General features: G+C 35.0%; 1 protein-coding gene across 6 annotated transcripts in view; it reads left to right on the top strand.

The window, feature by feature from the left end:
- The window catches only part of LOC106883271 (allograft inflammatory factor 1), a 123,600-nt gene that overhangs the window by 84,375 nt on the left and 13,852 nt on the right, over positions 1-25,373 (top strand). The window contains exons 6-7 of one of the 6 annotated variants that reach the window (XR_016245203.1): positions 1,282-1,387; positions 10,199-10,317. The exons of 1 other annotated variant lie outside the window; for it this stretch is intronic. Coding sequence is in view for 4 of the 5 variants with exons in the window: in XM_014934216.3 (XP_014789702.1) it covers positions 1,282-1,387; positions 10,229-10,317 (195 nt within the window). In the remaining variant the exon portion in view is untranslated. Of the gene's footprint in view, positions 1-1,281; positions 1,388-10,118; positions 10,318-25,373 lie in introns of those variants that run through there. 4 more of the 6 variants (XM_014934217.3, XM_014934216.3, XM_014934218.3 and 1 more) reach the window with 4 other exon arrangements.

Below are 25,373 nucleotides of genomic sequence, written 5' to 3'. Positions count from 1 at the left end.
TGAAAAAAAAATAGTAATTAATTCGGTGTTAAGAAAAAAAGTGAGGAAAAGTGGGAAACAGTTTCATTAATTAAATGTAATAGGGGAGGTAACTCCGAAATCTCAATTTAAATTGGAATTACATATGGAGAAGAGGAAATTATCAGCTGTAGACTGACCTTTATGAGTATACACAAATTTTGATTCTCTTATTAGTTTGATAAGTAAAGAAAAGACTATGGTTTACCGAGTTCATCTAATAAGACTGAAACATGACTGAAGACTACATCATGCTTGCCAAAGATAAGTTTACACAGTGATTCAAAATTTCAAATGTCTAAGTCTGCTTCATCTTAACTTAATCTAGAATGGAGTGTATCCCCTATAATAGTTCACTTCCAGGGATACAACACTTGTTGGTTTCAAATTTTTTTAACAAGGCCAGTAAGTTCGAGGAAGGGGTTAAGCCGATTATATCGATCCCAGTACTTATTTTATCGATCTCGAAAGCATGAAAGGCAAAGTAGATTATGGCGGTATTTACACATGTTTAATAGTAGCAATTCATTAAGGCGGCAAGCTGACAGAACTGTTTGCACGATAGGCAAAATGCTTAGCGATATTTTGTGCGTCATCACGTTTTGAGTTAAAATCCTGACGAGATCGACTTTGTCTTTCATTCTTTCAGAGTCGATAAAATAAGTACCATTTGAACACTGGAATCGATGTAATCGACTAAATCCCTCCCTCGAAATTGCTGGTCTTGTGCCAATATTTGAAATCAAGTTTAGCACCTTAGTGGAATAATTCTAATCAATTGAGTTGCCTCCCCTTAATCAAACTCCGCAAAGGCTAAATGGATTAATTAAACAAATTTTGCTCACTGTATTAGGTATGTGGACGTTCAGTGTTAACTATAGCATTATATAGCAATGAGCAAAAACATTTTAAACCAATTTTACTATTTGGGCTGATATTAATTCTCTCTCAATCCCTGTGAAAGTTTTTTATTTTAATTTTTATATTATTCTCTATTTGTCAACGATCATTCGAAAGTGTTTCTCATTTAATGAAAACGGCTAAACCTTCGTGTATACTCAGTTGGGTGTTGACTTCGTAATATTATTTAGTACATGGTTTTATGTGTGTGTGTTTATATTATAGTCCTTTTTTTTTCATTACATTCAATATGTTTTTATATAATGAATTTTAAAGGTATTCTTTTTGCACATATCCATACAGCATGGAGATATTGTCTCCAAAGAGTAATGGTACAGATAATGGGCTTCATTTTCTTTGCAGGAAAATTTCTAAAAGAATTATTCCTAAGCTTGCCATCTGGTCTTTCATCTTATACTTGATATGTTTATTGAGGGAACTCATGATTGCCAATGTCAACATATCAAAGGTGAGGGTTAGCTTCTCAGTAATTCCTTGTTTTTCCAGAAGTCACATAAAAGCATAACTATTTTTAAAGCAAATGTTGTTTTCGCTTCACAAGAAACATGTTTGGTGATTAAGATTTTTCTAGCAACACCTGAGTATCAATCTTCTTGCTTTGGGGATTCTAAGTGGTTTAAACATAAAATTCAATTCAATAAATATAACACGAGGCATTTGTAACATATTGATTTCTTTTGAGACAAAATGAACATTGTGTGGTGAGGAATTCACTTTGCAGTTTCTGGTATGATCCTGTTGTGACAAGTGTCTTCTGTAACATTGATCAATACCGTGTGAGAGGAATTTGGTGGTGGTGGAACTGTGTGGAAGCTTGCTATATATGTATGTGTGTGTGTGTGTGTGCGTGCATGCACATATGCGTGTCTGCATATATCCTTTGATAGTGTAGACATAAACATTGATGGAAGACTAATAACTCAATGCTTTCAAATAAAAGTACTTATTGGTATTTGTTCCCAAATAGTGCTTGTCTGGGTTGTATAGTCACCTTCTCATCACTCCCAATATCAGAAATACATTGAGCCACTATGTGGCCCATTGGAAACCTGTATCAACAACATTGTTGCTTACAAAATACAATACAGAGTTTCTGTATTTATAAGCGAGAAGAAATGGAAATATAATATCCATGCTTTTTCCTAAAGCATTAACCACATGATCTGAGTGAAATGGTTTCAGATATTAATAAAACTATGTTATGGCCTCTTACTAGTTTCTGGTTTATAAATTGATTCTTTGTTTATGTATTTTTGAAAATTGGCAGACTCACAAAATAATACCAGAAGAAATGCTGCTAAGCATTTTGTTTGATGTAGTAACAACTCTGCCAGCTTATAATAACGATTCATTCTAATTTTGGTATAAGGCCAGTAATTTTAGGAGGAAATGATTAGTCAATTTCATTTTTTATTCCAGTACTTGACTAGTATTTTATTTTATCAACTTTAGATGGATGAAAGGCAAAGTTGACTTTGTCAGGATCTGAACTCAGAATGTAAAGAGCCAGAAGTGCCACTAAGCATTTTGTCCAACACATTAACAATTCTGCCAGCTTGCTACCTTAATAATAATGATAATCTTTTCTTTATTAACCACAAAGGCTTGAAAAGATACAAAAAATAATGAACTTTCACTTTGGGTTACTAAGGAAGGAATGAAAATGCGAAACCTTAAAAACACCTTTATAATTGCAAAGAGAGGGGTGAAATTCATTATACAATACAGGGAAGGATATAGTAAGAATTTTAAAGGTATGCACACACACACACACACACACAGATACACACACAGATACACATGTATGTACATACACCCACATATGTACACAGAGAAAAATAAAGAAGTTGAATAAAACAAAGTAATTAAAATGAGATATAATTAAAGGAAATGAAATATGAAAGATTACTGGTCAGGTTCAGTTAGGAGACCCATGGCTCTCTTCACTTAATCATTTCTCAAATTGTGTTTGAGTGTAATTGAATACATCATTAAGCAATTTTTTGTAACATTTGGTGTTGACAACATCTAGAGGGTAATCTCTTTTAAGTTAATTATAATGATTAGTCTTAAATTTTCTAACAATCTATTTTTTGTATGTTGTTTATATTTTGGATCTAACTGTTTTTGTATCATTATAACGTTTTTGGTAAGTTTGTGGCACCAGAGATGTGTAGCTGTTTGTGTGATTTTCCAAGACTGGTAAATCTTTGTTCATCTTCATTATCTTAAATTTCTTTCATATTTTCCTGAAGAGGAATTTCATTGTTATTTGGAAGAAATTGTTCCACTTCACCTGTTTTTGTTGTTTTCTGCTGAGTCTTCTTTTTCTGTGACATTTTTATGCTCCTTTCTTGTTGTCTATTAACTATTAGAGGACAAAGCATTTGCTTATTGATTTCTGATACTGGGCATAAAGATATTTCACTTGCCATGCCCAGAGTTTTACCTGGTGATGCTCTGGAGTCTAGGGTTTTTTGTTCTTTTAGTTGTTACAATTGATCTTCATTATTTTAATTTTCCTTTTTTTTTTTTTTTTTTTAAATTTTTCTCCTGATCACACATCCCCTTTCATTAGCCCAGCTTTGAGTACTTGTCTTTACTGCTACTAGTCACCTCTAGTCATGTATCTGTGTTGTGTTCAATGTCTCTTATTGTGATTCTTGTGTTTGTTTGACCCATGTACTGGGATACAAATGTATATTCAGAGGTATGTCGGACAATTTACGCCTGTGGCTTCACTAAGTTTTAAGCTTCAAAGGTACAGCAACCAATGTCATAACTGAGAGAATTTCTTCCGTTGTATGAATTGATGTGAGTGAAAATACGGTAATTTTTTTTTTGTTTTTGTACATACCTGTGGTGTGTGTCACACTTACTTCAAAGGAAGAGGTAAAAAAGTTGAAGGGAGAGGTACAGAGAGAGAGAGAAAGAGAGAGGAGTGACAGAGAGGGAGTGGGATAGAAAGAGAAAGAGTGATAGAGAGAGAGTGAGTGGTGACTGAAAGGAAGAGAAAAAAATGCTTATCAGTATTTTCAGAGTAGATTGATACATACATCAAAAGAAAAGTAGATACAGAGACACATTAGTAAATCAAAGACAGATAACTACAGCAAATATTGAATGTCACTTTCACTTTTCGTTACCACACCAGGATAAAATGAACATGCAAGTGGCTGAGCACTCCACAGACATGTATACCATTAATGTATTTCTCAGGGAGATTCAGCCTCACACAGAATGTGACAAGGCTGGCCCCTTTGAATTACAGGTACTACTCATTTTGGCCAGCTGAGTGGACTGGAGCAAGATAAACCTTTAAATAGTTGGAAGAAAACAAAAAAAGATCCTATATAGGGGCAGGAAAATCTTTTTAGTCATCAGAGTCACTACAGGTATTAATCCGGTCCTAACAGTGGCCTATCGTTGTATCTGTCTGTCTGACAGTTATTCTGTCTGTCTGTCTCTTTCTCTCACACACTCTCTCTCTCTCTCAGCAATACCTGTGGATGTCACTGTTACTTTTCTACAATTGAAGGGAGAGGTAGAAAGAAAAAGAAAAGGTATTAAGTAGAGGAAGTATACTTGAAGTGAGCAAATAAAGTGAGGGAGAGGAGGAACAGAGAAGGAGTGAGACAGAGAGTGGTGACTGAAAGGAAGGTGGCTTTTGTTTTGTGTTTTTAAATATTTATCAGTATTTTCAGAGTAGACAGCAAATCTTGGATGTTACTTTTATTTTCTTGCAATATAATTAATTACCATATTCTGTATACTGGGTCCTCAGCCAATATTGGATATTATTGTGTCACAATATACAAACATTTCTCATGGCACCAGCACACAATTTACAGATGTTTACATTTTTTATATTTTCCATGAAGTTTTCACGAATCCAGCTAGTTTCATTATTATTATTATTATTATTATTATTATTATTATTATTATTATTAGTAGTATTATCATTATTATTATACTCTAATATTATTGTAAAACCAATGGTAATAATTTGATCTTCTGGTTCACACGTGCGCATGTGTGTGTATATATTTTGACACAAAATTGCACTACTTAAAGTTTTGTAGAAGTGAAATAAAAAAAATTCTGGATAACGGTACAGAATACGCACACCTGGTGTTTAGGGTTAGGGGTTAGGTTTTAAGGTTAGGGTTACGCCGAAAACGGGTGGTGTGTGTATTCTTTACCTCTGCCAAATTCCGGTTGTTCAGATGTCTGCTTCTGAGTTAGTGATTTATTGCAAATAAATGTAAACTCTACAAAACGTATCAAATGCTCTTTTCTTTTGTTTGTACACTACTCTCTTTCTCTCTATCTCACTTCCTTTCACATGTGTACATGAACAATAGAAGAAATGGAAAATACTTAGGGGCCATTCTGGATAATCTCTCCCCACCCCCTCTCTCTCTCTCTCTCCACATATATCTATCTATCTATTTATCAAGTTGCCCCCTCAAAGAGCATTGGCATCCAAAGAATAAGGTTCCTGAACTGCCTGCATTACATTACATTGAATATTTTCTTTCTCGTTTCAAAGAATCTAAGAACAGGAATTTTACAGTTGAGTGAAGACATGTTCCTCATTGAGTCTGCAGATTATTTCACAAAGGTCTTCTAAAATTCACACAGCTGTCTGAATAAGTTTATAGAGTGGCTGCATGCAGATGAATTGTGTGTGTTATGTGCTTCCACAGATTATTTATTGATAACAGAGATCCCTTTTTTTGTATTTCGGAATGGTCATTTTTTTCTTTTTTGCAAAATAAATACACACACTATATATTTTTTCTTCACTTGTTTATTACTGTTCTTATTTTATTATTTTAACTCATGTCTATTGTTTATCTAAATAGTCATTGTCACATAAACATGACCTTAGTTGTTTCTGCCCCACTAGATCAATAAAAAATAGATCCCCCCTCCCACTATAACTTCTATGGCCTAGAAAACCCCTAAAGAGAGATAGAATGGGTGGACCAGAGCTATACAGACCCCAAAAATAAAGATCAGGTTAAAAAGATGGTCGCACATGCAGTGGGTGCGAGGACCAAGACCATACTCAAGGGTCATATATTTAAGTTTAATACGATATACACCCAAGAGGAAGGTGCAGCTATCAATGTCAGTATCGCTGGCAATGTGGCTAACATATTTATGGTATGGTGGGATAGGAGGCTTAAAGAGAAATTTTCAGAGAACTCCATAAACCTAATCATGTACTCTTGCTACATGGATGATATCAACATAGTAACCAAAGCACCCATACAAGACAATGTTGATGATCTACAGAAGTTAACACTATGGAGAGCATCCAGCAAATAGCTAATAGTATAGAAATAATGATAGACTATCCTAGTAAGCACCCTAACTATAGATTACCCATTTTAGATACTGAATTCTGGCTAGAAACGAAGAACGGTAAGGTCCAGATCCTTCACTCTCATTATGCCAAACCCATGGCCTCTAAGTACCTGGTTCGCAAGAACGCAGCAGTTGTGGACAACGCCAAGTTCAACATTCTTATAGCTGACTTGGTGAGAGTAATGAATGTGTCTCGCATGTGCAACCTTATGGAATTGGAAAGACACGTACAATACTTCATCCACTGCATACAGTTCTCTGGCTACAACCAAAGGGACAGGATTAGAGTGTACAAAGGTGCCAGGACTAAGTACAAAGCCATCATAGAGAGTGATGCTAAGGGGATCTGTTTGCTGTTCAGGAGTGAATCCTGGAACAACACAGAAAGGACCAGTAATAAGATAACTAAGGCCAACACTTGGCATGACAACAAAAAATACAAGAGTGTCATGTTCATCGACTCTACCCCTGGTGGGGAACTAGCATACCTGTTTAGAAAAACATTAAGTAAGGCTAATCTATGAATTAAAGTAGTAGAGAGGCCTGGTGTCCCATTAAAATCCCTGATCTGCAATACCTATCCCTTTGATAAGACCCCTGTATGGAGGATGAACCCATGAGTTAATTGTAAGGTTAGGAATGTTGTGTATAGCTTATGATGTACTGAGGGACGGTGCAGAAATATGACAACTACCTACATCGGTGAGCATAGGAGAGTGTATAGGTGAACATTGGCAAAAGCTCAAAGAAGGGAAAAGCTTGTCAGTGCTCTGCTAACCTGCTCAGGCAGAACATGGAGGCTTGATTAATAGCATAGAGGTTAAGGTATTATTGACACATAGAACTGACACAACACTTAGACAGATCACAGAGGCTACACAAATAGCAGTAGACAGACTGAGCCTCAATAGAAAACATGAATGGAACAGTAACACCCACCACCACACCACACCACATGACTAAAGACAGAAGAGAGGAAAAAAAAGCCGTAATTAATACAGGATAACACACACAATAGACACATATGCACTTACCTGTGATACTTACGAGAAATAGAGATAGATGTATTTGTCACATACCTGGGATAGATATTAGATATAGAGATAGATAAAATAAATAAATAAATCTATATAAAGGGCATGGATACATACAACATACCAAGTGAATCCATACATACACACAAACACAAGAAATTTCATGGATGGCCACACAATGTCACAACATGATTAACAACGACAGCAGCAGTGGTGGTGACATTGATGGTAATAACAACTACCACGATGGTACCACCGTGGGCGAACACACATACACAGAGGAATACAGGAACTGTACCATATTTTCAGGTCTTAGGACAGCAGCAACACAATGGGGTGAGAAGATGGGGCTGCGGAGGGGAAGGCCACACTGCTGTTAAAAACTATGACACATGCACACTCACACACACACACAAAGGCATACACACATAAGGATACATACCTTAGAGGAACAGAATGGAGTAAGTGGAGCAAGAACACACACGAAAATGAAAAGTGTCGCTGAAGAGGTCACAGATGTGTGACAAAAGATTCCCGGACAATGGACATGAGTTAAAATAATAAAATAAGAACAGTAATAAAGAGCGAAGAAAAAATATATAATGCGTGTGTTTATTTGGCAAAAAAAAAAAAATGACCATCCCGAAATACAACAATATCGGTTTGAACACAAGATTTCACATCAGGAATTTTGCAGCACAAATTGATATTCCTTTATTTCATGTAAATCTTATCTTGTTTATATTTAACCATAGCTATGGCTTCTAAGAACTACAGCTGTTACTAATGATGTTGTGTACAGTAGCCTGTATTGTCTTTTGCTATAATATATCTATATAGTAATGTCTCCCTTTTTATTCAACTACTTACTGTATATACTCAACTATAAAGCACCCTTGTCTATAAGATGTACCCCCAACTTACAAGGTTCAAATTGAGAATTTTATTATTGACCTGACTATAAGTCGCAGCGACCGTTTTGATGTTAGAGTGCAAAGTTCGATTAGGAATCACACAGACATAGTTTTGGTTCAATAACTGAGCTTTCAGACTCACAACAACTGTTATCCTATTAAATCCATGCATTTTAGAAACCATTGTTTATAATGTAAAATGTTATCCTTGATAACACTAGTTAACTTGTTTATCATATTGAGACTTAATTACCTCGATACTTTCCCTTTACTTTTTGATTTATGCCTTTCATTACTAGGACACTTTTTCAGTCATACGTGCTATGATTGGAAAGAAAAAATACAATAAACTGTTTTAAATTGTAAGGAAGTGTATGAAACATTGTGACAAAAATCAGAAGAATACATCATCACTTTCACCAAATAATAGAAGTAAAGAAACGTCTAAAGATTTTCTTCCGTGTACTTTTTGGAATTAGCAATTTGGGTTTTTTCAGTTATTTCAAGTGTTGGAACTTCACATGTGGCTTGTACCTAGAAAATATCAGAAGATCTTTTTTATAGGATGTGCTTATAAGTTGCACCCCCAACTTTAGGTAAAAATTTGAAAGAAAAAGAGTGCGACATATAGTTGAATATATACGGTGACTTATATTTAATTTTTGTTCAAATTTGTTTGCTGCCCAGTGGGGTTTAACTAGGCTAGATTAAGACCCATAAAGACCCTAAGCACTTAAAAGATTTTGGTGCCCCTTTATATTTATGTAATTCAAAATACAAACAATAATAAACCATAAAATAAATTTTTATTTTTCAAAACGAAGCAAAAAAGTAAGATGGAAAATAATGTTTATTTTTGTATACTTCCACTTTGTTTGTATTTGAAAAGTTTTCTCCTCCCTTTTTTTAATTGCAAAGTCTTTGATCAGATCCTCAAAATTAATCTTACATAACACATCTGATAATTATATTTCCAATCATATAAGCTACTTCAAATATTATTTTAACAAGTGATTTTTTTTTTTCTTGTGCTGTAAACCATTTACCATTCCTGTGGTGCACCACTTCCTTTGATTCCCCAAGCATGTACTTATTTTGCTTAATGGTTAATCCAGCACTGGTAAGGACATATGAGGTATATAGTGGTTAAAATATTATCATCAAGAGTCCTGAAGAGACTTAAGATGATTGAATGTTAGATATGAGATATTGCTGTATTTCATTTGGTACTTCTGATTTCAAATCTCACTCATATCAACTTTGTGTTCTATCCTCTGGGATGAATAAAATATCTGTCTGTAACATTATCCATCAACTATAATGTCTCCTGCAAAATGTGTTTTATGTCTGGTAAAAAAAAAATTATTATGTGACATCCGTTGATCTAGAAACATCCTTTCATTAAAAACTCTTGGCAAATATTGGTGGATTTTATTGGAGACATTAACCTTATAAGCTGTAGAAGAAGCACATTCTTGGAATTCTGGCCAGAAGTTAGGCTAGCATTACCCCTATATCTAACTTATTTAAAACTTACTGCTGTAGATGCAATTGTACAAAATATGAAATCAACCTCAAGAAAAATTCAAACATGAAACATTTAAATTCAGAGTTTAGTATACATTCTTCAGTCATGAAGTACTATTTTCAAAATATATTTAAGCATTTATCTGTATTTATGTTGGTAATTTCAATATGTCTATGAATCATATATGATGTAATCTGCAACTAATTAGTGACATTTTATACATTATTAAAAAAATATTCCTGAAAATCTTATTATTTATCTTTTGTGTTTCTTTGAAAAAAAATCAATTGGTTTCATATTAAATGGCTCTATTGGTTAATAATTCAGAATGTTTTGGAGCGAAATGATTTAATCTGCCATACTTTCATACTTGCAACATGTATAATGCTAATGTGAACATACTTCAGCCTGGTTCTACTAGCAATTGCTCTCTGTAGAATCTTTTTACTTCTCAGGAAGATTTCTGGAAGACAGGTCAAGGAGGGGAAGTTAAGGAAATTAATACCAAAAAAGTAGTTATCAAACGGTGAGATTTCTCTAGTGTATGTGCTTATTATCTCCATTCATTTGTTTGTTCATTTGTTTATTTGCATACTGTAGTCTTTCTTTTGTTTCATGCTAAAAATCTAATGTGTATCAGAAAGAGAAAGTGGGAAGAAATAAGATATAAAGCTAAAGAAAATAGCAGAGATAATTTTGAATTCTTTATTTTACTTATTGATTATTTTCTGAGGATATTATATTTACAGTTTTATTGTTAAAAATAATTATCTAATAACAATAAAATATAATAATAACAATAACAACATCAATGATAATAATAATAGCTATTTTGAACTTTAGCACAAGGCCTGTAATATTGAGGAAAAGGAATTAGTTGTTAAAACATCAACCCCAGTCTTTGACTGAAACTTTTAATTTATCAACCCTGAAAGAATGGAAGGCAAAGTTGACTCTGGTGGTATTTGAACTTAGAACATAAAGATGTGGAATAAATGCCACTAAGCATTTTTGTCCTGATGTGCTTATGATCTTGCCAGCTTTTCACAACAACAAAAACACTACTACTACTACTACTACCACCACCACCACCAAAAATAATAATAATAATAAATTTTTTGCAAATGTTTGCACAAGGCCAGCAATTTAAGTAGTGGGTGAGTTGATTTCATCAACCCCGGTGCTCAGCTGGTACTTATTTTATCAACCCTGAAAGCATGAAAGGCAAAATCAACCTCAGTGGAATTTGATCTCAGAATGTAAAGACAGATGGAAAGCTGCTCAGCATTTTGCCCAGCATGCTAATGATTCTGCCAGCTCACTGCCTTATATAATGATAATAATTATCATTATCATTATCATTATTATTATTATTATTATTATTATTATTATTATTATTATCCTTTCTACTATAGGCACAAAGCCTGAAATTTTGGGGGTTAATTGACTACATCACCCCCAGTGCTTAACTAGTACTTATTTTATCAACCCTGAAAGGTTGATAAAATGTTTGAGAGGAGAGGGTTAGTTGATACCATCAACTCCAGTACTTGACTGGTACTTTATTTTGTTTCGTATAGTTTGGTATGTTACTGAATAACTCATGATGGAAATTACTTGACTTTGTTAAACTTTATGTGTCACTGAAATTGATTTAATTAATTTTATCTTGATCTGGCCATGTGACTTGTTAAAATAAGTAATACCTCTCCAAATTAAATGAAATTTAATTAATAATTAGGTTGTAATTTCTGTTGTAAAACAAAAATTTTTGGAAATTATTCAATTTAGATTAGCTATATATTTTTAGTACCAAGAACTCCTATGAAAAATGCAACTCAAATCTTTTTGTTCTTTAGTCTTTTCTTTCTCTCCACCTACTCCAAATTCTCTTAGATTAATGTAAATTCTCTCATTTCAAATTTTCATTGTTCTACATGTCAGCTTTCAGGCAATCAGCAACTTCTTATATCTTGTTATACAGTTCATGCTTAACACATCTCCAATATAACATGTATGTATGTTTTAAACTGACATGCTTTTATTAGATTTATTTCATCAAATAATGGCAGTGCCCCAGCATGGCTGCAGCTTTGAGCTGAAACTGATAAAAGAATAAAAGAATAAAATACATACCTGTATACATAGATACATACCTGTAGATGTACATACATTCATATGAATGCTTGGACACATACAAACACTCATACATATAAAAGCACGCACATACATGCATGTAAATACACACATATATATATATATATACACACATACATGCACACACACACATCCATCCATCCATACATTCATACATACACACAACCATCTATCTATCCATCCATACATTCACACACACACACACACACACACACACACACACACACACACTTTATTTTTCTGTAATATCTGAAGTAAGAAAACACTGCAGGAACCTTGTGATAGTATGGTTTGAATATAGAAAGGCATCTGATGCTAGTTCATGCTCATGGCAACTGAAGTCACTGGCAAATGCACTTGCTGCATTAGCTGCTGCTGTTGAAAGGCCCATAAAACCTTGCATTGAAATTGGAATGATTTCTCTGATTTTATTAATGTTCAGTATTTCAAGGTGATAGTCTGTTGGCACATCTGTTTTACTTTGGCCCTAAATCCACTGGCATTTCCTCTATGAAGATCCAAAGGCCATGTCCTAGGCTCAGCAACAGCAAGGCATATTTGTATTAGCCAAAAAGTTTTTGTGGGTAATCTAAAGGTCTATATCTGAAATACTTACAACACTAAGAAACAGCTGAATTTAATTACAATATTTTCTGCTGATATAGGGATGGAATTTAGACAAAAGAAATGTTCAAATTTAACTACTGAATGGGGTAAAACTATTTCCTAAATCTTAAATATGTACATCAGTGATCTGTATCTTTCTCTTTTTCCCCCTGTTTCACAAAACAAGTGCTGCAAATACCTAGGTATTGATGAAAATATATTATACTATAAACAAGGATAGAGTTACCAAAGAATATCATGCCAGATGCAAAAAGATATTGCAGTCAAAGTTTTCCTCTTATAACAATACAATATCACACAATGCATTTACAGTACCTGTATTGATACCAACATTTGGAATAATCAACTGATTTATAGAGGAAATCTTCTCCATAGACATCAAAATCTACAAAAACCTGACACTGACTGCAAATTTCCACAGAAACAACAATATCAGCAGATTCTATCGCAGAAGAAAAGTGGGAGGAAAAGGCTTCAGATCGTGCAGACAGCTTTTAAGTGCCATATGATATCACTGAGACATCATCTGCTAAACAATAACAGCAAAAATAAATGAACTCTAAAAAACATTCACTTCCTGAGGACCTCCTATATGAACCTGGATATGCAGGGATTACATATCTCAACAATGATCTTGATGCGAAATGCGCTACTTGCCTCAATTATGCATTGGTATGTTTCTCATAAACTAGAAGAATGTGACAATATTAACGTGAAATGCAGCCTCTCCAAGATGCAACAGTAGGTATTGATTAGCAGATAACACAAGTAATCAGCAGCTGTCCAAAAATGTCATCAAGCCTTCAGCTCCCTCCGAAACATCATGTTAAAACAATACACAGTCAACCACAGAAAAGACTGCCCTGGGGTAAATGGAAACAACACCGTTGTTATAGAATACATAGCAACACAAGGAATATTCATGGAATATTCTCATCAAAATTTCTACCACATGCAAACATAATAGGCCTAGTAGAGTTATTTGAAACAAGAAAAAGAATATCTATTGACAACTGCTTTGAAACCTGTAACTCCTCTACCCTGATTATAAATATATATTCATATCTGTAATCATTGGTGCACTTCAGTTATGTTAGTAAATGTCTAAGCTTCAATCTGCAGAAGCTAGGATGTTCAAGTGAGGAAAGAGACTGGCAAACACAAACTTTACAGATACATTCTGTAAGCAGAACAGTAAAAATATGCAAGAAATTCTTAATGTTCGATATGTAACAATTATCATTGATATCCAAATTCCAATGACAGAGTTTTTGTTTCTTTGTTAAAAACTAGCTCTTTCATTCTAGAAGGAGGTGGCTTCAAACATTTGTACATTCATGTATATAATCAAACATACATATATATAGACATATATACAAACATACATACATATATATATGGGTTAATAAAAAGGGGCAAAAGAAGGCCATGTGCCTTCACACATACATACATGCATGCATACATACATACATACATACATACATACATACATACAAAAACTTTTTTATCTAGTAACACAGCCAAATTTGTAGGTAATGGACAAGACAGAACTGATTAAATTGATCTGTGTATTTGTGTACACACACACACACACACAATCATTATCATTATTTAACTTTTCCATGCTTGCATGAGTTGGATAGAATTTGTTGAGATGGCTTTTCTTCAACCAGATGCCCTTCCTTCACCAACCCTCACCTGTTACCATGTAAGGTAATATACCCCATGACCAGAAATGTTTTCGCAGAAGATTGGAAACAAAGTCGAGGCAAAGCAGTAGCAACACACACCAACATATACATACATACATACATTCATGTACATAGGCGCAGGCGTGGCTGTGTGGTAAGAAGCTTGCTTCCCTACCACATGGTTCCAGGTTCAGTCACACTGTGTGGCACCTTGGGGAAGTGTCTTCTACCATAGCCTTGGGCTGCCCAAAGCCCTGTGAGTGGATTTGGTTGACAGAAGCTGAAAGAAGCCTGTCATATATATATATATATATATATATATATATATATATATATATATATATGTGTGTGTGTGTGTGTATATGTATATGTTTGTCCCCCTGCTATCACTTGAGCAATAGAATAAGTACTAGTCTTACAAACAGTAAGTCCTGGGGTTGATTCCATTGACTAAAAGCCTTTAAGGCAGTGCTCCAGCATGGCTGTAGATAAATGACTGAAACAAGTAAAAGAATACATCTATACATATGCAAATTGAGATCTTTTCAGGAGAGATGTTTATTAATTTCAAAGACATACAAAACTCTAATCCTCTTCAACAAAGGATCCCCTGACTTCAATGCATTTGTAGTGCTCCAGCGACCCTGTGAAAGCCCCATGGAAACCCTCCAAAGGAAACCCTTCATCTTCCACCTCAGCTCAAGGAGCAACCAGAAGTCACAGTGAGTAAGGTATGGACTGTAGAGAGAGTAAGATGCCCATTTCTATAAGTATTTGGTCAATTATTTGGATGGAATTGCAGACTGGTGCATGTGCTCTGGTCTTTAGCAATGAAATTCTCTTCCTGAACTCCCTCAGAACTTCCATAAAGTACTCTTTATTGGCCAGAGGGAACCCCAGTGAATGTAGATAATGCAATTGCTTTTGAAAAGGGGGATCGCCATGAGCTTCTCAGTGGACTTGTTTTGCTTGGCCTCTTGTGTCAGCAAAAAACAAATGCTTGATGCATACAAGTTAATCCATTAGCTGTCTGGGGCATTTCATGAGTTGCTGTAGCATTTTTGCTCACTTTAACACAAAACTTTATTGCATAGTAAGCTTCCAAATTGTCTTCACATACTGACTGCATTCTGCAAACTAGAAAACTAGTCAGCTGTAATAAGCAAAGTGCTGTTACAGCTGCCTCCTTCAATCTAGACTAGTAAAAATTGATAGGTCAGCTTATTACATGTATTGTAATGATATACTAAAATTATAGTAATGTAGAACAGCTATAACTGCCTCTTCTAAAAACAGCCTCAAAATTTCTGGAATGCATCTTTATATATATATATATATATATATATATATTTTTTTTTTTTTTTTCAAAGTTTTAGCTCAGAGCTGCGGCCATGCTGATGCACCACCGTATATGATTTAAGTTATAGAATGAAGTTCAACAAATTCAATATTTTAATAAATGGAGGAGATTAGATGTTAATATGGTATAAAATATTTATTCAATTCACTAGGCGATCGTTTCATACAGAAAGACAATAAATTCATTTTAAGAATCTGAGTTGTCAAAGAGTATTCATCAGTAGCACAATAAGAAAAAGTTATAACTTAAAGAAAAAGGAGGACTTTGGAATTACATGGGTATTGTGTTCTTACTAAATTTTTCTTTAAAATAATTGTTCTAGGTTGTAATATATTGTAATATATATATATATATATATATATATATATAATTGCTGAGTCACTATCAGAAGGAGGAACAGTTTCAGGTGTGGAAGCAAGGACTAGAATCGAAGAGCCTTAGAGTCAACCTAGCTAAAACCAAAGTCCTAATAAGTAGGAAGGTAGACAAAACACAAACCCCTTCAGGTAGATGACCCTGCTCAATCTGTAGAAAAGGCGTAGGTAAAAACTCTATAAGATGTACCCAGTGTAAGCTATGGACACATAAGAGGTGCAGCAATATCAAAGGAAGGCTAACTAGCAAGATAGTTTTTGCATGTGGCAGATGCTCAGGAGCAATAAACACTGAAAATGTGCAGAAAACAACCTTTGCCACATTCCAGGGAGAAAAACTAGAAGTAGTTGATAGCTTCCGTTACCTAGGTGACCAAGTTAGTAGTGTGGGAGGGTGTGCTTAAAGTCTAGCTGCTAGAATAAGAGTAGCCTGGGCAAAGTTCAGAGAGCTCTTACCTCTGCTGGTGACAAAAGGCCTCTCAGAGTAAAAGGCAGACTGTATGACGCATGTGTACAAACAGCCATGCTACATGGCAGTGAAACATAGACCGTGACTGCTGAGGACATGCGTAAGCTTGCAAGAAACGAAGCCAGTATGCTTCGATGGATGTGGAATGTCAGTGTGCATACTCGACAGAGTGTAAGTACCTTGAGAGAAAAGTTGGACCTAAGAAGCATCAGTTGCGGTGTGCCAGAGAGACGATTGCGCAGGTATGGCCATGTGGCAAGAATGGATGAGGATAGCTGTGTGAAAAAGTGCTACACCCTAGCGATTGAGGGAACCTATGAAAGATGCAGACCCAGGGAGACCTGGGATGAGGTGGTGAAGAACAACCTTCGAACATTAGGCCTCACCAAGGCAATGACTTTTGACCGAGACCTTTGGAAATATGCAGTGTGTGAGAAGACCCGGCAAGCCAAGTGAGACCATAATCCGTGGCCTCTGTCAGGGGTGTAGCCAGCTCACTTATTCGTATCTTTACTTCATTGGACACTAAACTCTGCTTGCGAAGACCTGTTGAGGCAAGTGAAATTGAAATCGAAATCGAACCAAATTCGATGACTGGCACCCATGCCAACCTCTCCTTAACTGGACACTAAACTCTGCTTGCGAAGACCTGTTGAGGCAAGTGAAATTGAAATCGAAATCGAACCAAATTCGATGACTGGCACCCATGCCAACCTCTCCTTAACTGGACACTAAACTCTGCTTGCGAAGACCTGTTGGGGCAAGTGAAATTGAAATCGAAATCGTAATTGAATCATATTCGATGACTGGCACCTGTGCCAGTGGAACTCTAACAGCACCATCCGAGCGTGATCATTGCTAGAGCAGCTGTCTGGCTTCCATTCCAGTGGCACGTAAATAGCACCATTTGAGCGTGATCATTACCAGCGTCGCCTTACTGGCACTTGTGCTGGTGGCATGTTAGAAATCATTCGAATGAGGTCGTTGCCAGTACTGCCTCACTGGCCCTCATGCCAGTGGCATGTAAAAGCACCCACCACACTCTCGGAGTGGTTGGTGTTAGGAAGGGCTTCCAGCTGTAGAAACTCTGCCAGATCAGATTGGAGCCTGGTGCAGCCATCCGGTTCGCCAGTCTTCAGTCAAATCATCCAACCCATGCTAGAATGGAAAGTGGACGTTAAACGATGATGATGATGATGATAAGACCTTCATACCTCTCTTTTCTTTACTCTACCATCACATCTATGCTCTGATCCTTGTTACTTGTGAGTATACTCTGGCATGTCACCATTTCTCTCCCGCTCTCTCTTATACTTTTGCTGTTTCCTACTCTGGGTAGCCACGTATCTCCTTTACAACAGCACACCTATTTTTGCCTCCCTATTTCTCTCACACTCAAACCTTTCATCATCTGATACTGGATCAGCTTGTCCAATGCCCTGTCTACTATAGCAAGACACCTGTTTCTGCCTTTCTGTCTCTTTGTCACCCTCTAACCTTTCATCCTCTGATATGTATTCCTCTCTTCAAATGCTCCTACCCCTTTCATAATTCCTTGTCTTGCAAGTTGCTTGGTGAGCCTGCCAGTGCTGATGCCACATAAAAAGCATCCAGTTCACACTGTAAAGTCGTTGGCATTTGGAAGGCCATCCAGCTGTAAAAACATGTGTGTGTGTGTGTGTGTATATATATATATGTGTGTGTGTGTGTGTGTACACATATTGGCAGACTATGTGATGCTTGTGTGCAAACATCTATGCTACATGGCAGTGAAACATGGGCCATGACTGCTGAGGACATGTGTAGGCTTGAAAAAATGAAGCTAGCATGCTTCACTGGATGTACAATGTCAGTGTGTAAATACAACAGAGTGTAAGTGTCTTGAGAGAAAAGTTGGTTATAAGAGGCAGCAGATGTGGTGTGCAAGAGAAATGACTGTGCTGGTATGGTCACGTGATCATATGGGCAAGGATAGTTGTGTAAGGAAATGCTGATCTCTAACTGTGGAGGGAACCTGTAGAAGAGGTAGACCCAGGAAGACATGGGACAAGGTGGTAAAGCATGATCTTCAAATGTTGTGCTTCACGGAGGCAATGACTAATGACAGACCTTTGGCTATATGCCGTGCTTGAGAAAACCCATCAAGCCAAGTGAAATCGTAGTCATGTCGGATGCCGGTGTCATGTTACTGTCACCCATGCTGGAGGCATATGAAAAGCACCTTTCATGCATTGGGCCTCACAGAGAAAATGACAAATAACAGGGACCTTTGGCAATATGCCATGCTTGAGAAGTAGACCCCTCAAGCCAAGTGAAATCATAGCTGTGGCAGATACTAGTGTCAAGCAACTGGAATCTGTGCCAGTGGCATGTAAAAGCACCCATTACACTCTCGGAGTGGTTGGCATTAGGAGGGGCATCCAGCTGTAGAAACCATGCCAAATCAGACTGGAGTCTGGTGCAGCCCTTCAGCTTACCAGCTCTGGTCAAAGCATCCAACCCATGCCACTATGGACAACAGATGTTAAATGATGATGACATATATAACATATATATATATATATATATCTGCACACATACATATATGTGTGTGTGTGTGTATATATATATATATATATATATATATATATATATATAATATGTTTATATATATATATACATATACCTATCCTTTAGCAAGAATTATATTGAAAATGTATTTTTAACATAGGTTTTTGATGCTTTGGGAGTATTCTGTAGCTGAAACACTAAAATATAGTTGCTGAGTTGCATGTATTCTAAGTATTAATAACATCTTCCATATTTCATTCTATACTGGGTTTTCTTTCTTTCTCCCTCTCTGTCCTCATGCACGCACACGCACAGAGTGAGAGAAAGAGACAGGGGAGAATGATTGGAGAATATACCATTTTAAACCCAATGTAGAATGAAATATAGAAGATGATATTAACACTTAGAATACATGTCTAATTTATTGGAAATGTGAATATGAATAATAGTGCTCTTTTTTTTATTAATAGTGATTTGCTATTGTCAATCAGGATATTATTTATAATAAATGGAGCAAGTCTAAAGATTCTACAAAGATTAGAAGTAGTTAAAGCAATAGTTATAATAGTTATATCTAAGCTGAGAAACTTTAGCTAATATTATTATTAATATCATTGAAAAAATAAAACTTTTACACAAGCAGTTCTAAAATTGCAGGTTAAATCCCAAATTAGAAATAATAGATGAAAAGTAGGCATGGAAATATAGATAATTTAACTGCTAAAAATATTGTTTTTTTACTAAGATATATTGATTTTAACTTATCTGAAAATATCTTTGCTTGTAATCTAAGGCTGAAAAATCCAGTCAGTACATCAAAGCACTTTAAGTAACAAATATACTATACTGTAGTCTACTATAATGATTTGTGGCTATAGAGTCTGTTGTCGTACATATTTTGGTGCATATGTGAATGTCTGGTCAGGTGATAAAATGATATTTTGTGCTTATTTATCCATGCATGTCCATGACATGAAAGAGGATAGAGCATGTGTATAGGCATGTGCAAGACAATGTAGTTGTATAGTTTGAAACAGTTTGTGATCATATTTTAATTATCTTTGATATCATCATTTTTCTTCCATCATTGTATCAGTTAGTTGTTATTTGTGATTGAGTGGCTCAAGGCAAAGACTAGCTTACTTCTGTAACAGATGTAACATATTGTGTGTTAACCAGTATCACATGTTTCTTATTTTAGCTGAGTCACATGTCAATGAGTGTGTGTAAGTTATTCACTCTTCTATATGTTTTATGGTAAAGACATTTCTCATGTTTTAATTATTTTTCAATAAGTCATGAGTCCAGTATATTGGTTTCAAATTTTGGCACAAGGCCAGCAATTTAATGGGAGGTATTGACATTGACCCCAGTGCTCTACTGGTACTTATTTTATCGACCCTGAAAGGATGAAAGGCAAAGTTGACCTTGGCAAAATTTGAAATCAGAATATGTAGACAGATGAAATGCCACTAAGCATTTTGTTGCCCTGTGTGCTAACAATTCTGCCAGCTCACTGCCTTATGAGTCCAGCATATTAATTATTCAGACACTGGAAAATAAAATGGGATGACGATTTTCTAGGTATCACCTTGGATGGTAGATAGAATATTGATGGTAAAAATGATTTTGATTGATTTAATTGTCTTCCTAAGATTTATGTAATTAGAAATGTTTTGACTATGCTTTAATGTTATATATTCATTTTGTCTCTTTTGTCATCATGATGAGTTTTGCTTTTTCTATACTTCTAACTATAAAATTAAAAATGTACTTAATAATTAAGCTCACAAATTCTTGCAATGCATACTGTGTATCCCATTGTATGCCTTGCTTTGGACATCACATGCATTTGATTCCTATATTCAGTTACATATTCCTTTGATCCCTCATTTCTTGGTTCAAAACTTTTCTGCCGTGCAGTTTCATTGTAGTATTCACTAACAAACTCTCTCTGACATCCACTTTAATCAATTCCCATATATCTCAAGGTTTTACTATGTCTCCCACACTCTTTTGTCTGTGGATTAATGTTCTTTCTGTTGTTTGTTAACCACACTTACACACACATTCTTGTGCAGACGATACTACCCTACTCTAAACTTCTGTATACAAGTATCATTCATCTACACCCTAGACACCCAACACCAGACAAAAGGCCACAAATTAATTTGGCTGATTGGCAAAGGCTAACTCACCATACTTCAACTACTTCCTTATAAACATGCAGTTGCTTTTCTTTACTGTTTCTACCACTACTGTGCAGTTCCTATGATAGGTGAATTGAAGATTTTTGGGTATTTTAACTGGGTGTTGTGTTGGTAATTTATTTGGTAAGTAGTTGTTTGGTATGTCTATTTTTGTTTGAGATTTAATGAAGTTCTTCACTAAATTCAACTGGTCACTTAACAAAGTGTCATGGCTTTTTTGTTTTAATCAAAACTGTTGCAGAACTTTGTAAATATGAGTTAGTATGTACATATAAGTAGATGTGTGTGTAGATAGACTTGCACTCATGTAATGGATGTACAGGTCTTTTTAGTACATGAGTATATGTTTACTCTTTATGTATGTATGCTATATACACATGTAGTTTTTCTGCATATGTTCATTCCAGGAAATTCAAATGGAGAATTTAACCCTAAATATGAACTGAATGAACCAGCCAAAACTGAGCTAGAAATAATTAGTAAACATATTCTAAATTTCATTGTACATAAAATTTAAAGTATATACATCTTAAAATTTTTTTTTATATAATTATATATATTGCTCTCTGGTAGCCCCCACCCCCTCTATATATCCAGGTTTTCACCACTCACTGCATTCCTCTCCCCTACTCTCTACTCACACTTCTTTGACAATGTCCTGCCACTTATATTATGACCTCCATACCTCAAGGGTATACCCTGGCCCTTGCCACCAACTCTCTCTCTCTCTCTCTCTTCTTTTACTCGACCATCCTTTTTATATTCTGATCCCCATCCCTTGTGGCTATGCCCAGCACTTTACCACTATCTCTCTCCTGCTTTCTTGCTGCCTCCCACTCTCTCCTTCTCCTGCTCTTCCCTCTGGCTGCAGCACACTTGTCTCTGTCCTCATTCCTGATCACTCTCTTTCTCTCTCTTTTTTACTGGGTAACCATATACCTCCTCTACAGCAAGACATTTGTTTCGCCTGTGCTTGTGCCATGTAAAAAACATTCAGTCTACTCTGTGGGGTGGTTGGTGTTAGGAAAAGCATCCTGCTGTAAAGACCCTACCAAAACAGGCATGGAAGTCTGGTGCAGGCTCCTGCCTTGCTAGATCCCGTCAAATCATCCTACCCATGCCAACATGGAAGGTGGACGTTAACTAATGATGATGATATAGAATGATTTAGAAGCATTACTGATAAGCAAAGCTGTAAGTTTACCAGTTTAACATTATTGATTTTTATCCCACTGTACCTATACATTTTTCCGAAAGAATTAACCAATATGTGAACCTGATATCAGTATATTAATATCCATCATCATCATCATCATCATCATCATTTAACATCTGTTGTCCATACTGGCATGGGTTGGACAGTTTGACCAGGACTGGTAAGCTGAGGGGCTGCACCAGACTCCAGTGTTAGTAAAATATGTGTAATGTTAATCCTTTAGCATTTAAACCAGCCATATCTGGCTTTTCACACCTACCGTACAATGTCATTCTAAAGACATACAGTCAGATCACTGAAATATAAAAGCTATGAGATAATACATGAATGATTCAAAGCAATGTAAATAAATAACCATTACATTTGACAGAATAATCAGAATGCTAAAGGGTTAAGGGAAGTAACTCAAATAGTAAGTGATGGTGTTGATAATGGTGAATGGAGAATGATACAGAGCGAGGGGTGAAAGTGGGAGGAGAGCAAGTAAGACAGAGGATTCAAAATAGTGTGAGGCTTTGTGACTTCACCAAGCCTTTTGTAATTGCATTTTCCATTGTACACATACAACTTTTTCGATAATTAAGTTCCATTGTTTCATCACATATTTTTACTGATAATGCCCTGATAAGATATTTTTTAATGTGCAAATATTATAACTTGAATTTTTTCTTTATTACAGCTATATATTTTGTCCATTGTCAATGATACGTTTATTACTTTTGTAGTGATTTCATTTATTATCTTAATTCAGTCCATCTGTTGTCATTAATTTAATCGCCAATATTTTGGGCTGAATTGATTTGCAAATTAGATTTGTTTGATATTATTTAAAATTTAGGAGATTCTCTCAGTTTCTAAATCATGATCTTGGGAAAAGTTCTACAGTTTTGATATACAAGCATGAATTAGATGTGTCATGCATGAAAGGCTTTTTAAGTTACTTCCTGTTAAGATGTTCTTTTTTTACTGGGTTTAACTTATTTTGTTTTACAGTATTCATGTATTATATATTGTTCGTATGTATAACTTACTCTATAGTTAACCCATAATGCATAAAAAAGCTATGAAAGGGGCAGTGTTAGACAGAAGCCTCTTTCCTGTCAATAAAGAAAATCATAAATATTACAGCTCATATATCATCTTAATTATTGTCAATCTGTAGTATATTTATGTACTAAATCAAAGCAATACTTTTAAGTAAGTGAGAAATTCATCAAAGCATTATGAAGGAAACAACAAAATATTGTTATTGACAGAAGAGAAGTTTATGGGCCACTAGAAAATGCCTACTATTTTTGACAGTTCACCATTTTGATTCAGAGAAAAGGTGCTGAGTTTTTTTTTTTTTATATCCCCCATGAGTACATTTGATGTGGCTGAATTGTGTATGATTATCAGAATTTATATCTTAGACTATGTGTAAAGAATTGCCTAGCTTAAAAAGTGGCCTTTATAGGGACAATGGGCTTTTGGTCATATGTAACAAGAGTGGCCATAAATTTAAGAAAGATAAAATTATTTATGCTTACAGACTGCAGTATACAGCAACCTTAGTATAATTATTAAATTATTACCATAAACGCAGAGACTAATAGATTTAGACCCAATCAGAAATAAAATGAGACATCAATTTATGTTAATAAGAACTCTTAATGATCCACAAAATATTCTTCATAATTTAGTTTCTAATACAAATAAGTATATCCCTTCATTATTCACAGATGATACTATGTTTAAAACTGTCTCTCATTAGTATGCTGAGGCATCCAACATTAGTGCTTTTTCAGCTAAAATTCAGTATATAGCCATCCTCACTATCTTAAAGTGTGGAAACAGACCTAGGAAAATCTTAAATGTGAAGGTCAATATACCTACAATATTCTTTAATTTATTTTCACTTCCCTATAGAACAAAGGTATCATAATTTATTTGTTCAATATTAACTGTTCTTGCAAAAAACAATTTCTTGCATGTAAAAATTATGATATCAATAATATCAATTCTATTGCCTTCCTGTAATTTTATGATTCCTTGCAACTGTCCTTTTAACTGAAATTGCCTGGTTAATGGGATAATGTGAAGCATAAAAGTACAGAACTCTCTTCCACTTTTTCCCTAACTTCCTTTTTTTCCCCCTCTTCATCTGCATTTTTATTCTTCTCTTGTTTCCATTCCTCTTCAATTTATTTTAGTTATTTATTGACATGGTTTCATTTATGTATGTTTTTGTAATGGTTATATTCATCACAGAACAAAATCCTTACATTTCATGTTCTACAAACAAATTTTCCCTAATCAATATTTGCTTTAACTTTTAAATAAATATCTTTTATGTTTATCATTAAATATCTTACCACTTTTCATGTTCAACTATTCATGTCCGCATTTGGGGGAAAAATTCATAGAAGCTACAGTGTTTGTACCTCAAAATAAACAACAAAATTATACATACATACATATATATCATCATCATCATCATTTAATATCCATTTTCTATGCTGGCTTGGGTTGAACAGTTTGAGAGGAGCTAGCCAGCCATGGAGCTGTCCAGACTCCAATATATATATATATATATATATATATATATATATATATATATATATATATATATATATATATATATATGGGGGGGTGCATCCATACATTTAAGTATATAAGACCATGTCTAGATATGCAACTACATGCATGAGAATACATACATAAAACAAAACATACAAATTTGCTCATATACATACATCATATGAAAATACCTTGCTGATGTAGAAAATCCAATAAAGATCTAGGTTAGAAACTGGTCCTTTCTCTATTGGCAAGAAATCTTGAAGTAAAATTAAATAATGGCAGACAGACATATATACGTATGTACATACATGTATACATTCATGACATTGGAGTTGAACAGTTCTACCCTCTGTACTGAGACTGTAC

The sequence above is a fragment of the Octopus bimaculoides genome, chromosome 19 (genome assembly GCF_046866305.1).
Source record: "Octopus bimaculoides isolate indiv1 chromosome 19, ASM4686630v1, whole genome shotgun sequence".
In the NCBI taxonomy this organism is placed as follows: domain Eukaryota; kingdom Metazoa; phylum Mollusca; class Cephalopoda; order Octopoda; family Octopodidae; genus Octopus; species Octopus bimaculoides.
Note: the sequence above shows the minus strand (reverse complement) of the source record. Positions and strands in the feature narration are given on the sequence as shown.